This window comes from Sparus aurata, chromosome 7, assembly GCF_900880675.1.
Source record: "Sparus aurata chromosome 7, fSpaAur1.1, whole genome shotgun sequence".
Classification (NCBI taxonomy): domain Eukaryota; kingdom Metazoa; phylum Chordata; class Actinopteri; order Spariformes; family Sparidae; genus Sparus; species Sparus aurata.
This window is the reverse complement of record NC_044193.1, coordinates 26,409,890-26,425,809: the sequence shown is the minus strand read 5'-3', so window position 1 is coordinate 26,425,809 and position 15,920 is coordinate 26,409,890. Positions and strand designations below refer to the sequence as shown.

Genomic DNA, 15,920 nt, shown 5'->3' with positions numbered 1-15,920 from the left:
CCATTAGTGGCACCCTGTGCGGCAGTAGTCTCACTCTGTGGGATAATAAAAAGTCGCGACAGATCAATGATGTTAAGAAAGATCAATATTCACTCATTTATGTAAGCCCTTGGCATCGTTCTCTTGTCCAAACCACAGAGCAGCTCGGTGAGCATTAGCATGCCACGGCGCTGAGGCCGGGCGTCTGGAAGCTCCGCATGTAAACAGCGAGAGGGATGGCAGGCAGGGCTGCGCCGTGGTGAGGGGTGGAGGCAGAGAAAATGCTAATTCGCACCCAGCCACACGTGAAATGAGCTCGAGATCTAACCCCCGAGCCGACAGCAGCGGCGGAGCAGCTACCCGCGGTGCGACCGCATCCGGGAGGAGAAATTAAAAGATCCTCTGTGGCTGTCGGTGGGCCCCAGCGCTCGCCTGTCTGTTCCTCCCCCCCCCCCAAGGGCTCCGCGGAGAAAGAGTCCGCTGTGAGGCGTCTTCGTGCCTTCTGTGCGCAGCAATGCTAGGTGAGGGATTACACACAACCCACATCTCTATTGCCAGGCAACAGAGGAATGTGAAGCCAGACTGGATTTGGCTCCTTTTGCCGGTAACCCACGGCACTGAATTTGTAATTACCAGATGTTCAGGGACTTATCAAAGCCTTGTCGATCTCTCGCTGAGCATATTTGGATTCTTTATCTGTGTACCTGCAACAGCAGCTCAACACAGTCCGTGTCAACAGCCCCGCCTCATATGGATATGACCTAGTTTGGGTCTGACAAAGAGGGCTCAAGAGAGACACACAAGGAAGGCTTTATGGTGGCACATTATTAGGTCACCGGATCTGTGCCCACTGAGCGCTGAGGTGAATGAACATTTTTCCACCTTAAAATGTTCAACACCTGGCAGTGGCTCATGGCCAGGACCGCACAGCTGGCACTCCTCCTCCCTACTGAGCTTGCCGGCGGCGTCTGTAGAACCCCGTTGTGACGCAAGCTGGCAGTCGGTGCGACAACTTCACTGTACATGAAAGCCGCGGCCCTGGCGTTTGTCCCAGCACCTATTACACCGATCTAAACAATGTCCATCAGCATCTGGACCAAAGGCAGAGAGCTGCACCTTTTACTCAGTACAGATGTACTCTACATCCGCCATCCCACTGAAATAGCTTCATGCTCCTGCGAGCTGCAAAGGGATTGATGCGTTTCTCAACAGGAGGGCTGGAAGATGAAGCCAAATCCCAACAGAGGAGCGAGGAGGCGAAAAGGAAGTGACATTATTATCTTGTGGGATTGCGAGGCTCAGGCTCCACTCAAACTACAGGGCGATGGGTTTTTAAAATGCTACAATGTCTCTCTCTTTGTCTCTTTGTATAACTTTTCTCCAGTGTCCTCACCTGGCTGTTCATCAGCGGGGCGAGGGTAAGGTTTACTTTACCGTACTACAAAATACTCGACAGTCGAGCCGAATTCTCAGAGGAGAACTTCACCACGAATGAGAAATCGTGCTGTCGTGTCCAGGTACTTTCCTATGAACACAAAACACAGGCTGAATCTGCATACACGTTGCCGGGACTTCCTGAGATGAGGAGAGGGGATCGATGGATGGGAGGAGAAACAGCAGGAGGGGGATAATTCCAGGCCCACAGCACTGCTCATTATCTTTCTGATCGGGGGCCTGACAACTGTTGGCCATCCATGCGACGCGTGACGCATGGAGCCTTCGACAGGGCTCACCTGTGCACTGTCCAAAGTGTTGCACCGTGATGTCCTTGTCCTGCCTACAGGCGATGGTCCTCAGCTGGCACTGGTCGGCGTAGGTCACCCCATCAGAGCCGCACACCTGCTCCGCCGCGACAGAGATGGAGAGAGGGGAGACGGGAACACATGTTAACTCCCCGTAGGCCGCCGAAACATGTCTTTCTGTTCACACCACATTGCAAACTTGTAGATTGAACTGCTAATTTTTTCCCCGAGCAGACGGTGCGGAAGACCCACCTTGGTCTTGTTTTTCTCGTCGCAGTCAGGTGACGGGCACTCGCAGTGGGCCTGGTCGTTCACCTCGATGCAAGTCGCTCCGTAACTGCACACCAGCTCTTCGCATGACGTCGGGGCGTCGGGACCTGCGGGGGAGATGGATTTGCGTTTCATACAGATGTCCCTTAACCGCACAGTTTACAGAAATGGAGAAACGTCGCTTAATGGATTCTGAGTGCGTCAGAAAATGTGGAGCTAAATGAAAAGTTACATTTGCACGCATGTTTCACAATTACAGGAACTTTTGTTTACGCTTATTAAGTCAGCAAAATTTGCGCCTGTTAAACAGCCACTAAATTGGTTTCTCAAAATCCGGAAAGATTAATCAAACAAAAAATTGTTTTGCTGAGTGCTTAACACATCCGTATAGACTTTACATTAGCACAACCCTGAATCCAAACAGCGGCAACGCCGTGTAAAACATAAATAAAACAGAGCGTGATCATTTGTTAATCCTTTTTTTCCACAAATAGTCGATTTAAAACACCACACAGACACACCTCATTATCTTAACTGATTTCTATGAATGCGTGCTTTTTCTTCTTATTTGATGCCACAAGCAACACATTTCAAACAAGTCTGGACAGGGGTGATACAAGATCTGGAAATTAGTGGAGAAAAAGAAAACAACCTGTTGGAATATTCCGCAGGTAAACATGTTCACTGGGAACAGGTGAACTGGGATTTGGACAAAAAGTGCATTGACCACTGACTGATAGAAGTAGGTATCTGCACGTGTGGCTGTTCCACAAAGTTTCTTCACACCTGTACCTAGAGCTGTCTACTTGTGATCGGATCACTCAAGAGTCTACTATGTCAGCTAGTTCCTGACAAATTCCAATCTAGTGTTAGCATGTATAATGGATACGGAGAGGTTGTTCAGCTCCAGCTTTCACCCCCAAATATAGCTTCCTCTTGCTAACGCTGGCTCGCTATGGGACAGTGTTCGTGTCTACGCGTGCTACTGAGCTAGCCTGGCACAGAGCCGCAGCCCCTGACCCGTCTGACCCCAATCTGTCTGAGTTTAAATCTGTGTAGTGGTCGGAGATGGGCTGTCAGACTGTTGAAGTTTTTCCCCTCTAAGTGAGTGACCTGCTTTTAGTCTCTTTACAACAGCAGCGCCGCGGCGGTAATGTAATCATAAAATTGTCTAGTTACCTGTAAGTAACACTGTTTGAATTATTCATAGTTTCAAAGACCACAGCAATATCCCCAAACTGCCTTCTTACGGCTGTAAAAAAGAGTTGTGTAAAGGTGTGCACTCAGGATATTTTGGCTCTGCCTTCTTTTTCCACAGATCTCTCCCGAAGCTCTCCAAAGGAGCGTTTGAAGCCTCGAAGTTGCCTCAGCAGGCGCAGCGGTCGGGGAGCACACCATCCGCCTGCCGGGCTGTGAGTGTGGGGTCTTTGCACTGTTGCAACATCACAGTGGCTGAGAGTACCCCCCGCCCCTTGGCTCCTGCTTTCATGTGCTACCACGTGTCTGTACCTTGTCTTTTCATCCGGCAGGTTGCGTGGCGGAGGGCCCCACCACTGTGCCGGGACTGCTGGCTTCATTAAGCATTTGACTTCCAGTCGATATCTGATGGTGCATCTTAATCAAGGAGCTGCAGGCCCCCACAGCAGGAACTAACCTTTACTTCAGCCGGCTTTTTGGCTCATGCAATCACAGGGGCTGCTTTCTTTATTAATTGAAATCATCAATAGTCCTAACGCGGGAGGATCAGCGCACACATGCGAGCGATGTGAGTCATCCAAACTGGCGCGTGATTGAATACCACTTGGCGATGTGTCATGCCCACGTCATTTGTACACTCCAGTATTTTCCTAATCACTATTGATTAACTGCCCCGCAGCCACTTCCTTCCCGGGCCAATAAAGCAGATGGATGTGAACGGCAGAAAGTGAAAGAAGTGGCTGCTAAGAGGCTGATGCACGGCTCAGACGGGTGACAGAAAAATGTGTGTGTGAGTGTGTGTGTGTGTGTGTGTTGTATATTAATGTGGCTTATTAACGCTCCACCGGTTGCCTTGGTACTCCCTCTTATTACCTTTGTCGCAGCCGTTCATGCCCATCTTGCTTCCATCTGGACACACGTTGCACTTCATGCCCTTCACTCCCGTCTTGCAGGAACACAGACCCGACATCTGCTCGCAGTCGTCCCGGACTGAGCCCGTGGCGTCACAGTTACACGCTGTCGTGGATAAAAAAAAGGAGGATTGATGAGGAAAAAAAATGATAAATTATGGACAGTGACAGAACAAAGGGATAAGAATCGCTCGTTGGAGGCAACCTTAGCCTCAGATACATCTACGCCTTACAGCCAAGGGTTAGGGATAGTTTGCAGCGCCTTGGGGGCCATAGAGGGAGGGATATGAGTATGTAACCGAAACAGAAAAACAACCCAAGGGAAGGACATCAACCCTATCATGTTCCTAGAATCAATGATGTGTTCCCCCCCCTCTACTCTCCTCTCCTGCTGAGCGTGGTATTGCGGTGCGCTGTGTTGTCGGCTTGCTGTGGGTAAACCTTGTTAAGGTCAGGCCACGGGTGAGGCACCTGCAGGCTTCCTGCTGTTGACTGAAATCTCTCTGTGCCGTCGGGAGCGTATGTCCTGTGATACCTCAGCGGCAGGATACGAGGCGGTCACCATATTGCATTACACCGGGACAAACAAGGGGTCCCGACCCCGCCGGCCACTTGAATACAAATGAACGCAGCTCATTCAATGCAGCTTTGACGGGACCGAAGTGATGCAAGAGGATCCCTGTCCGCGAAGGTTGGCATCAAATGGCCGAGCGGTACGCTGAATGAAAGTGGCTAGCGGGATATTTACTTTTTTACTGTCTGCACTGACTTCGGGGATACTTTTAAAGAGTTGGCTCAGAGGCATTGTTATCAATTCAGTGAGAAATGTATTTTCCCACCACTGTTGTTTTCTCTCTCCTGCAGTGGACTGCAGCCATGTAGCTTTGGTTGTATTCCTCCAAGTTTCTGAGTTATCCGTCTCAAAAGGTTCGGCTCCATCCAAACACGAACAGGTGAATGGAATTTTGTTTTGTCCAGACACTTGTTTTATTAATTCAATTATTATAACGTCTTTTTAAAGAGCCAGTTTCCCCCGATACCACCCATACGCATACAAAATGATCTACTAATTTCTAAGAGTACAATTTAGAATAAAATGTTCTTATATAAAATTTGGTCAACAATAAAACGCTTCATAGGCCGTGTATTAGTCAGGTGTAAAGGCCAAATAGTGTTTATGGATGAAGCACACAGTATTAACATAAATGATATAAAAGTATGAACAGTAACTATGAAGTACGAGCTTGAGAGTCCTACGTGGGTGGGGGCCCTCTGAATGCCACACAGCAGTGGCGGACTTGAACGATGTTGATGGTTTTTGGCGAAACAGTTTGTTTGAAAGGCTAATTGACTGTAAGTTTAACATGATTCGCTGGTAAGACGAACAACAATTTATGTTCAAAGTTCAACTAATATTATCAATAATTCATGTGAGGTACGCACTGAAACATTAGCCACCACCGAAACAATGTTTACAGATGAACTACACAGTATTTATCAACCAATTTTAAAAGTATTTTAAAACATCAGTTGTAAATGTAATAATAGATGGTTTGTGAAGCCTTTCACTGTTGGAAAACAGCACCAGATTTTTCAATGCTTTCAGTGCTGCATTAAAATAGTTGAAGCTCTGCAAGTAACCCTTCACGTCTTTGCATTTACGTGACAAACATATGAAATATGTCTGTCTGTCGCTTAATAGCAAACTACACCGTATGTTTGTCCGGGGAGAGGAAGAGGGATCTCGCCTCATCTGGAAGTTTTTTCTGCCATTTTCATCCATTTTTGCATGTGCGTGTGGAATGTAAATTAACCTGAAGCAAATGTGTGATTTTTCGATTCCATTTTGCCATATGAATAAAACTGGCCTGACTATAGAAGCAGCATAAATCTCAAAACCAAATACTCTCTGCATGGCTAGATATGGCTGCTAGGTGAGGCGGGTGAGAAAATATGTGGGGGTTTTTTTGTTTGTATTTTCTGAGAACTGACCCTTCATTTAAAGAAGGTGTAAGGAATGCATTTATGGGAAGGCTGCATGCATACAGTTAATGTTCCTGCTGTTGAAGTCACGTGTAATAGTGCGGCGCATTTGCTCGCTCAGACACAAAGAGGCGATTCCTTACGCGTGCAGCCGCTCATGTTCTCCGTCACGATGCCGCGGAAGTTCCAGAAGCCCGGCTCGCAGCGGTCGCACTTCTGTCCCCCGACTCCGGGCTTGCAGGAGCACTGCGCGGTGACTGGATCACACGTGCCCTTGTAGGAGCCGTAGACGTTGCACTGACAGGTGCCTGAGGAAGGACAGAGCAACACGGGTGTCACTTTTAACTTCTGCTGCTTCGGATGAAATCTCTGCAAAAACATCAATGCTTTTTTTTTTTTCCATTTATGCTCTTCTAACTCTGAGAAACTCCTTTCATCACGTAGCTCGCAACATTTGAATACTGCTTACTATGGCGGATACTCTGTATTAAAGATTTATGCTAAGCTCAAATGTTGGCTAAGCCCTATTCCACAAATAAAAAGGTGGATAAAGTGCGCTTAGGTGAGTTTCCCCTTTGCTAAATCTCCGTATATCCCTATTTCTAAGTCCGCTTCCCCTGCCCGTCCACCCCGTATCCTCCAGCTAACAGCTTGATGCAGCACTTTCTCCCTCGTCTCCGTGCTATCATTCGTCAAGATCATCAGATGGAGAGATTTTTCTGTTGATACGGTGCAACATTATCATAATTATTCCTTGGATTAAGATGAAACGTTTTCAGCTCCGCAACTCTGCTGCTGTAATTGCAGTCAAGGACAATAAGCCCCATATGCTGAGATGGCCTGATAGTATCTACTACTTTTCTCGCGCACAACAAACTCAGGAGGCAATCGAAGGTGAAGGGGGGTGACAGCGGTGTGGGGGGAGGGGGTGTGCACTTACTGGGACACCCAGCCAGGCCGACTCCCAAGGCGGCCGTCGCGTTGTCGTGGCAGCAGCCGTACACAGACAGACTGCAGTGCTGGAGTGCCGTCGGCTCTGGCAGAGATGTGGCTGAAATCGCTGATGAGGGAGGAAGGAAGAAAGAGGGGAGAGGGAGATGGGAGATGGCACGGGGAGAGAAGGAAGAACAGCAACATTTGAGTGATTACGTCGGCGGCAGAGGGGGGGGAGTTCGAGTAGGGGGGGAGGGAATTAGACAACGCAATCTCCAAGCAACATGTAACTTTTTTCGCCAACAATGAGATCGGCTTGAGGGGCAGAGGTGGAGAGGCTGGCAGCCGGCTTCAAGATAACAATTCTATTTGCTACTTTCTTCACAATGGCTCAAAATCAGGGGGAAAATGATGCTATTACCTCCAGTGAAAACAAACAATGGTGTTGCTGGTGAATGTGCGGCAGCTGACATTTACCACCTACTAGGAGGCATGTTCTCTTCATTTGTTCTTGTCTAATATAACGGAATTGCGCCGCTGCCCTACAACCCAATCCCCGAAAAAAAAAAAAATAAATAAAAAAAAAAGAGAGAGAGAGAGCCGGCTGCATAATGTGAAGGAATGTGCCGAGCCGCTCCTGCCTGCGCGGTGTGTGTGTGTGTGGAGAGCTCCTTTGTCTAAGGATGCACCAGCCTTCAAACCGGTGTGACAGCTCGGTATAAAGAACTACATTCAACAAAATATAAACAAATGTGTTCCCGGAAAAAAACTGGCGCGTCCCCAGAAAAGTGGCAGAGAACAACAAAACATGCAGTGGGAGGGAGAAGAGGAGTTTTGTTGTTTAATGGCCAAGGTGAGAAAAAAAAAAAAAAAAAAAAAAATATCATTGTTTGAATTCTCTCCAGGCTTTGGAGTGAAAAGTAAAGTTGTACAGATAGAGAGCAGAAATCTCCCTCCCTTTATTTATTTTTTTTCTCCTTCTGTCTCTCTCTATTCCCCTCCCGATCTCTTTTTTTTTTTTTTCCTTCCTGTGTTGCTCATTTGGAGTTTGGAGGCTGGAGATGCAGGGGCCATAAATCACACTGTTACTGGTGTGGATATGAGCCTCAGCCCTAATGGTGATGACTCGGCTCGCTCTTTTTCCAGTGCTTTCCCACTCCAGAGATGGGCTTCGGACACAGTTCATTTAACTTGCCACTTTCCAGCGCTCCATTCAGCTATCTGCGCTGAGCCTATTAAGGACAAGGAGAACTTTTAATTTCATATGTTCTTCCGCCCCTCGAGGGTTTTTCCTCTTCAGTGGCCATTGTCCGGCACGATGCGTCTGACTGTGACGTGCAGTATTACCCCCGCATTTGCAAGGTCTGCTGCTGCTGCGCTTTCGCCGCCGTGGCAAGTCTGTTGTATTCCTGCAAGGGCACATCGGCACGTGTTTGCTTGTAAACCAATACGTATTATTCTTTGGATTTTTACAGAAATCCCTGACCCAGATGTTGAGTTTACATGTGGCTATAAAAGATGTTTTGAAAATGCTAAGAGAGGGGCAAACTGTTCAAATGTGTGCATGCGGCATGATGACAGTGTTGACGCCGTGTGCAAAAGAGGGCTGGAGTTTTTCTTGTATAAATCAGAACCTCTGAGAAACAAGGTTGCTTTCATGCTCCGCCAGCGAGAACCGGCGTGTTCTGATAAGTTCCCTGAGTGGAGGTCAAATGAAGTTTCCTCCTTACATTGCTAATGTAGAGGGCAGAGAAATTCCCCAAGATCTGAGTCCTCTCCACTCACCAATAGGAAGAGGAGGAGAGCCCAGAGCTCTCGCACCCATAGAGGGCTCTTCAAAAAAGGATTGATTATCCATGGATGGTAGAGAAGCGTGACAGTCAGTGCCCAAGGAGGCCAGCTTAGGAAGGAGAAGAATCTGCAGGGATGTGTGTGAAAACACTGGCGGCTCCCTCTTTCTCACTCTCTTCGACTCTCCATCCTTTAATTTTTGACCCGCGGGGGAATCGGGCGGGCCGAAAATGATCACGCAAAAATCCCCAAAGTGGCTTTTCGCTCTTCCTCCCCGGCCTGCGCTATCATCAGAGCGAAAGCCCCTCATTTAACAAAGCCACGGAGAGGAAGGCTGCTAACCTCTGCCGCTCAGCCGCTGATCTGACACCTACTTTGGCTGATAAATGCTATTCATTTAGTCACAAAGGGAGCGTTTTTTTATATTAAAGTAAGCGGGGTGAAGTGGTATCCTGAGGGTCAAGAATCAAGCGCAACTGTGATGGTTTCAATTTTCAGAATGTCTGGGCAGGAAAAGTGAGTCATTACTGCTATCAGCTCGGTCCATACATGAGCCCGTGAGAGATTCTTATCTAGCCAACCCCCCCCGAGGAGCGGTCACTTTCCACATATGGACAAGAGATTAGCCGCAAAGTGTGTTGAGTCACTTCCCTGATCAAATGACATCAACACACGCATCATCGTATCTGATCTTTACTGTTCGCGCTTCATCTGCTTACGGCCACAGCAGTCACTCTGCGCAGGGGCAGAAACATATCGCAGCAACAGACCGTCTATTACTGCCCCATCAATGGATGCAATGAGAGGAGAAATGGGATGTCAATGACAATGAGTCTTGGGTGAGGGTGCTTCTGTGCACCGCAACGGCATTAACTGTGAGTGCTGTGATGTACCGACCTGCACAGTGTCCCTGATTCTGAATCAACAAGTGCTCTTGTTTCTCACATCTGGCCTTCTTCAGCTCGCACTCGTTGCTGTAATTCTTGCCGTCGGAGCCGCAAACCTGCAGGAGAATCAGAGTTAGTTCAGTGTTGCGGAGTTAAACCGTCCGCTCTTATATTCTGTTTGACTCTCTTTACAAACAGGCTTCCCGGCACAGTCACCGCCCGCCTTGGAGACGGAGCACGCCCTGTATGTAACGTGAACGCTCAGTCTTGTCCTTGAGAATATCATGAAGTCGAAATTGATGTTAAGGGTTTTTAATCACGTACGTCTGCCTTTATATCTTATCCACACATCAGTGTCAGACCCAGCGATGTTGGTAGTTTTAATGGTATTTTATTGTTTTTAATTACCTGGAAAACAATTAAAAGTGTTGATGTCTCATGATGATATCACTGTTTATTAAGGGTATAGAAGAAGGGCGTCACGGAACAAAACACGACCTCGCGTTTAACAAAGTTATCTGGCTCACTCAGGAGTTTTCGACCACATCTCTTCATTAGCTGATGGTTTTCTCAGCTGTCATCCCTCGACACAAGTGTTGAACTTCAGCAACGTATGCAAAGTTATCATATTACCGAAGCTCCAAACTGAGGTCATGTATTAACAACTGAGTCACATCCACGACAACTAGGGCTGAAGCCAAATGTATGCAGGGCTAATAAAAGCTGCTGATAGACAGCCTTAAAGACAGCAATAATAAAATACACGTGATCACCGCTATGGCCTTTCTCTCTACATATTTCTGTATCCCGATGTGGGGATTATTATTTCTGTCCTATAGGATTGAAGGACCACTTTAATAAAGTATTTGTTTTACTCGTATACGTAATATAGTAAGTTGTATTTGTTTTTTTAATCAGCAATTGGAATTGGGCCATGGCTACATTGCAATGAATAGTAATCAAATTAATTGACTGGGTAATTAAATAATTGAAGACCCTCTCGAAGTCTGCACAAAGTCCACTTGAGGCCCCTCGTGGACTGAATAAATTGAGGGTTTGGACAGCCCCCTCGGCTCTCAAGGACTCCCCGTGAAAGCCTCCGCAAAGAGTCTGCGAGACATTTGGATGCAGCCTAAGGTAAACTGGTGCTGGTGGAGACTGGGAGGTGCAGCTGAGAGCTCTGGGAAAAATGAGTAAGAGGACCTGCGGTTCATTTTTGTTGTCTTCACGCTGCCCGACATTGTAATTTCAGAATGCGTTACATTAATCGGGAGCAATAACAACTGACGTGTCAGTTGAGCAAACATGTTCTGAGACAGTTTTATGAAAGAAAAAACAAACAAAAATGAAAAAAATAGGGACAAAAAAATACTTCAGCATATGAACACAACAGGACACAGGACAACCATGTCGAAAGGACAGTAGTCAAACAAGAAAAACTGACACACGGTTGAGGCCGTAAAATTTTAGACTGTTATTAAAACATAAATATAACAAGGCTCTGGTAGTGTGCGTTGGGAACAACAGCATCCAAGTAAATGTATTTCTGGAGCAGTTGCGGCCATGTGTAGTAATGAAATACTGATACCGCAAAACATGACACAAATATTCAGAATGTATCGATAAATCAATATTTTTGAAAACACTAAAACAAAGAAAGACATTCACTCAATGCTTCATTTTTCAACAAATAAAATCAGATCCTGTTTGCATTATAACCATAAATGCACAGACGACTACCACAGGGATTAATTCTACCACTGAAAGAAGAAAAATTTGACGATCAGGGGGAACAATCTCTGTTCATTAGGAGCTCTTTTACGTCATTCCTAAAGCGTTTTGTGTTTATCCCTGATGAACTGTGGAGGTGCAGCCATCACAGAGGAGAATGAGTCCACGGCAGTGCATGTCTGACGTTTGTGAGTCCCAATGTGTCGAGAGTTGTGACTCGCAGTAAAAAGGTTTTTGACACAAATTGCATCAATTTTGTTTTTTGAGTGCTTTTTGAAGGCGGCCTTACTGGATTGTTGGGCACGCTCTGGCAGGTGAAGTCGCACACACAGCGATCATCCTCGGCGTCCTCGTCCCACGAGCCTCCGAACATGCGGCAGCGGTCCTGTTCACAGCCCTCCACGCCTGAGCCCGACCCTCCTGAGCCACAGTCTGCGTTGAAAAACACACCACGGAAACACATTGTCATTAATAAAACGAGGAATAGCGCACAGGGGATTGCTCTTTAATCAGTGGTGTTAGGTGGAAACAGTGTCCTGCTTTTATTTCTCTATAAGTCAGGGCTGCTTTTAAACTTGAGGAACGTGACAGGGTTTGGATCATTTACATTTCCCTCGTGCTGATGGTGAGGAGAGGGATCCAAAGGCGCTGCTGGTAGAGCAAGATAATGACCAACTGTAGCGAGGGCGAGAGATTGACTAAATAAATTAGACCCAACATCTCTGCGCCACCAGCGAGGCATCCTTTTTCATTTCAATTAAATCAGAGACAAAAAAAAAAAATGGAGGGAATTATTAGCTGTGGCCTCCAAGTGTGCAAAGAGAATGGGTGGCAGGGCCTTCTTTATGGGTGCCTGCCTCCTGATATGAGAACACAACTAATTGCAGAGTGTTCCGTAAAATCTAATTATCGTCTGAAACTTTGAAGAAAGTTGTCCCCGCAACTCTTTAGCTGTGACCCTGGAAGGCCTTTTATTTGTTTTAAAAGTGCACTTCTCTCTTGGGATCGAAGCAACAGAGCTGCTCGAGCTGACCTCATGTTCCGGCTCAGAAGAAGTAGCAAGGCCAAACAAAGCCCCGCAATCGCTGTCCAGCAGCACTTGGGCTCATGAAAATGTTGACACTGTCGAACCTTTGTGCAAACCTTAGCACAAGGTGAAGAACCCAAGGTTTTTTTTACAGGGAAACAAGAAAAGAGGAAAAAAGGAAAAGGCACGTATCCAGCGGGAGAGTTTGGGGATACATTTGTGAAAAACAGATCGGGGGCTGTTGCAGAGTGCATGGCACAGAAAGGGGGAGGATCCGGCTTTTGATGTTCGCAAATTTCACCTCCAGCTGAAGTCCCGGGGGAGATTAGGTGGATGCGTGCGAGGGCATGGAATGAAAGCAGTCAGCAAACGGAAGATGGAGAGAATGTCAGGCGGAGAGAGAGGCACCCTGTGGGCTGGCAGAAAAGTTCATATGAAAGAAATGCGTTATTCAAAAAGCGGATCCGGTCCGACTAAAAGCTCCTCGCGCTGCTGAAAGGCTCGGGGGAAAAAAACACCAGGTAATCAAGGTGTTTTTCCTCTTCCCGTCTGCTTTTAGGGGCCCCCCCTCCACCGTCCCGCTCTCTGTATTGATGCACCAACTCTAATGGGGAAATCAATGTCGTAGTGATGGAAGTGCCACTTAGCATAACCCATCTTCTAAAGTAGATTATGGAGCAGGTCACATTGCAGGGGAGGGGTAAAGGCAGACGAAGCCCTGGCTGTTCTTTGATATGGGTCATCAGCAATGGGCCGTGACAGCTCGGAGTGGTCGATCGAGTGGAGGGGCCCTCACTTCATTAGCCGAGTGGAGCCGGAGCTTTTTGTGTAGAGTTTCTGAGGCCCCCCCCCCCCTCCGCAAACATCAGGACTTGTTAAGGACTCGCTCCGTCTCCATTTTAAACCAACCCAAACCTCGACCCTAATCCTCTTGCTTGGATCGCAGCTACTTATCGATTTTGAACCACGGTCTTGGAGTTAAACATAACATGTTGTGACGGGGCTAAATGCGCAGGCTAATGGCTTCCAACTGCCGCTGACATTATCGCAGGTAGCTGGGTTTTCACATTTCATCCAAAAAAAAAAAAAAAACGCACAAGAAGGCTCGGGAACGGATCAGACGGAGAAAAAAAAATGCCGCAGCACTGGCTGTCAGCCACCTGTATCTGTGCACTGTACGCCAGCACAGCAGGACACAGAAAAAAGGGAAATGCAGGAGAAGCCAATTCGTATTCCGCTCAGGCCCCCCGTACAGAGACAAGATAAATAAATAAAGGAGGTAAGACATTAGAATGGAATAAATAAAAGTGAAGGGCGAAGGGTGGGGGGGGGGGTCCTAATTAGCTGTTGCTCTTTGATGTGCTCGCCACCCGCGCTGCCTATGAACCTTTCAATTAATACATCCCCAGCTAAGATGGCTGCATCAGCTATTCTCTCTGCACTGCCCATCCGCTCCTTTTTTACTCAATCATGTCAGAAGCCGGAGTCTATTTAGCCAAGGGAGCTCCATTAAGACGACGGAATTCAGAGGCTGAGAGAAGAAAGGGAACGGAGAGCATGAGAATGATGTCCGAGAAAGACGGAGAGGAGCAGTAACACTACAAGGGTTTGACAGGACGGGACTTCGACAATAGAGGAGATGACGGCTGAGGCGCCGGCGTCAAAGCTGCCTGGAAGTCCGTGTAGAGGCAAACGGAAGAAAAGAGGGGAGGATAGAGAGGAGAAAATGCGCCTGATGGAGTGAGATGCAGCCTGGAGATGTTTGGTCAACCAGATTATTCACGTCAACAGCAGCGGCTCCGGCAGACGACGTTGGCCCGGTACCACTGATATCATGACCTGTGTGAATGTCAACCTGGACATCTATCACTCGGAAAAACAAATCCTCCCTCGTTGTGGCGCGTGTCACGGCAAAGATCGAAGATGACAATGGCCTTTGCCGAGGGATGCGGCGCGGCGCGATTTGCATTTGTTTTTGCTCCATCCATCAGTCCCTCGTAGGGGCCGGGCTCCTGACGGATGTGACAGAGTGTTAGTCCAAATAAAGTTCCGTGAGATAGAGAGGGATGGAGCGTCGCGCCCGGCGGGGAGGAGGGATGGTGTGTTTGGAGATGGCAGGGGGAGAAAAGAAGTTTTGTTGCCTCAAGAGAAGGTTACAAGCCCCGTGATGGATGGAGCATGACGGAAGAATCCGCTGATCTCACTGCGATGAGCTCCGTTCGCATCCAGCCACCCACTTTGCTTCTTTCTTTCTTTCTTTTTTTTGTGTTGCTGTTGCCCTTTTGCTGTCTCCTGGTGGCTTCTCGGTCCAATCGGTGAGGAGCAGGGTGCGGATGGTGTGTCACCGTGTGATCCTGCACTCATAATCTTGTTTATTAAACGTCTATTCAATTAAAAAAGGGCCCGGGCCCCCGTAGGTGATGCACTGCTCTCAGTTGCCACTTTGTCAGTGTCGAGAAAAAGGAGCTGAGGCCAGGCCTACCCGAGTGTGAAATTAAACAGGTGATAAATTTCCCTGTATGGCCAACAGTGGGAACACTGTCATTTTTCATTACTGTTAAACAAAAGGCGGAAGAAAACAACTTCCATTTTTATGCTCCGCGCCCCCTCCCCCAACAAGACTAATGAGGATGGTTTTTAAGTCGGCTCTACGTAAGCGAATAAATCACATGTTCACCTCCTCTCCAGGCTTATCTTAGATATGAAGTATGGAGGTGGGGGGTGGTGCACACCGGTGATGTAGAGCTCTGCCGCTGTCTACAATAAAGTCTTTGCTCTTGTGATAGAGTGCTGTATTACACAATATATACTCCTAATTTTGCCAAAACCGCCATACATCCAGGCGGGGCTGAATATATCAACAACAAATCCCCTCCGCAGTGTGCAGCCCAGGATCCCACAGCCAAACACAGATATTTCAAGGCAAAAAAAAACCAAAAAAAAAAACCCTAACAACTTGGTTTTGATCGTTCTACAATGACACCAGACTTCCCGTGGAGGGTCTGGGTCAGATTTGAGGCGGCTGAAAGGAGCGGGGACAGAGCCTGCAGCAAACGACAGGACTAGCGGTCGCCCCTGGGGTGAAATTTATCGATTTCAGACAATCCCATCTCCACCCCTATCTGAGAAAGCATCGGTGCCCCTTTTGTCGAGAGGCGCAATTGATGGAGAAGAGTGCAAAATGGAGAGAGACATGAGTGGGTGGGATGGCGGAGAGAGCGACGGGAAGGGAAGGAAGAAAAAAAAAAAAGATTCTATTGTGTAAGCCTGATGGTTTTCTCTGAATCAAAATGAGCAACTGATGAAAAAAAGCAGGATGTTCAGAGACAGCATGAGGGAGAGAATAAAATGGAAAAACTAAGCCACCAGGCATAAGCAAAGCAATGCCCTTGGGGAGGTAGGAGAGAGCTTTTTTTTTTTTTTTTTCGCCCCCGATTCCCGACAACCGACAGAGAGGGGACAGAGTGTC

General features: G+C 47.5%; 1 protein-coding gene across 10 annotated transcripts in view; it reads right to left on the bottom strand.

Moving 5' to 3' along the window:
* agrn (agrin) overlaps positions 1–15,920 on the bottom strand; it is a 279,643-nt gene that overhangs the window by 50,309 nt on the left and 213,414 nt on the right. For all 10 annotated transcript variants that reach the window (XM_030421898.1, XM_030421897.1, XM_030421900.1 and 7 more), the window contains 7 exons: positions 11,714–11,856; positions 9,704–9,809; positions 7,023–7,142; positions 6,226–6,390; positions 4,062–4,205; positions 1,974–2,098; positions 1,713–1,818 (listed from right to left, as the gene is read on the bottom strand). In XM_030421898.1, coding sequence (XP_030277758.1) covers positions 1,713–1,818; positions 1,974–2,098; positions 4,062–4,205; positions 6,226–6,390; positions 7,023–7,142; positions 9,704–9,809; positions 11,714–11,856 — 909 coding nt within the window. The remainder of the gene's footprint in view (positions 1–1,712; positions 1,819–1,973; positions 2,099–4,061; positions 4,206–6,225; positions 6,391–7,022; positions 7,143–9,703; positions 9,810–11,713; positions 11,857–15,920) is intronic.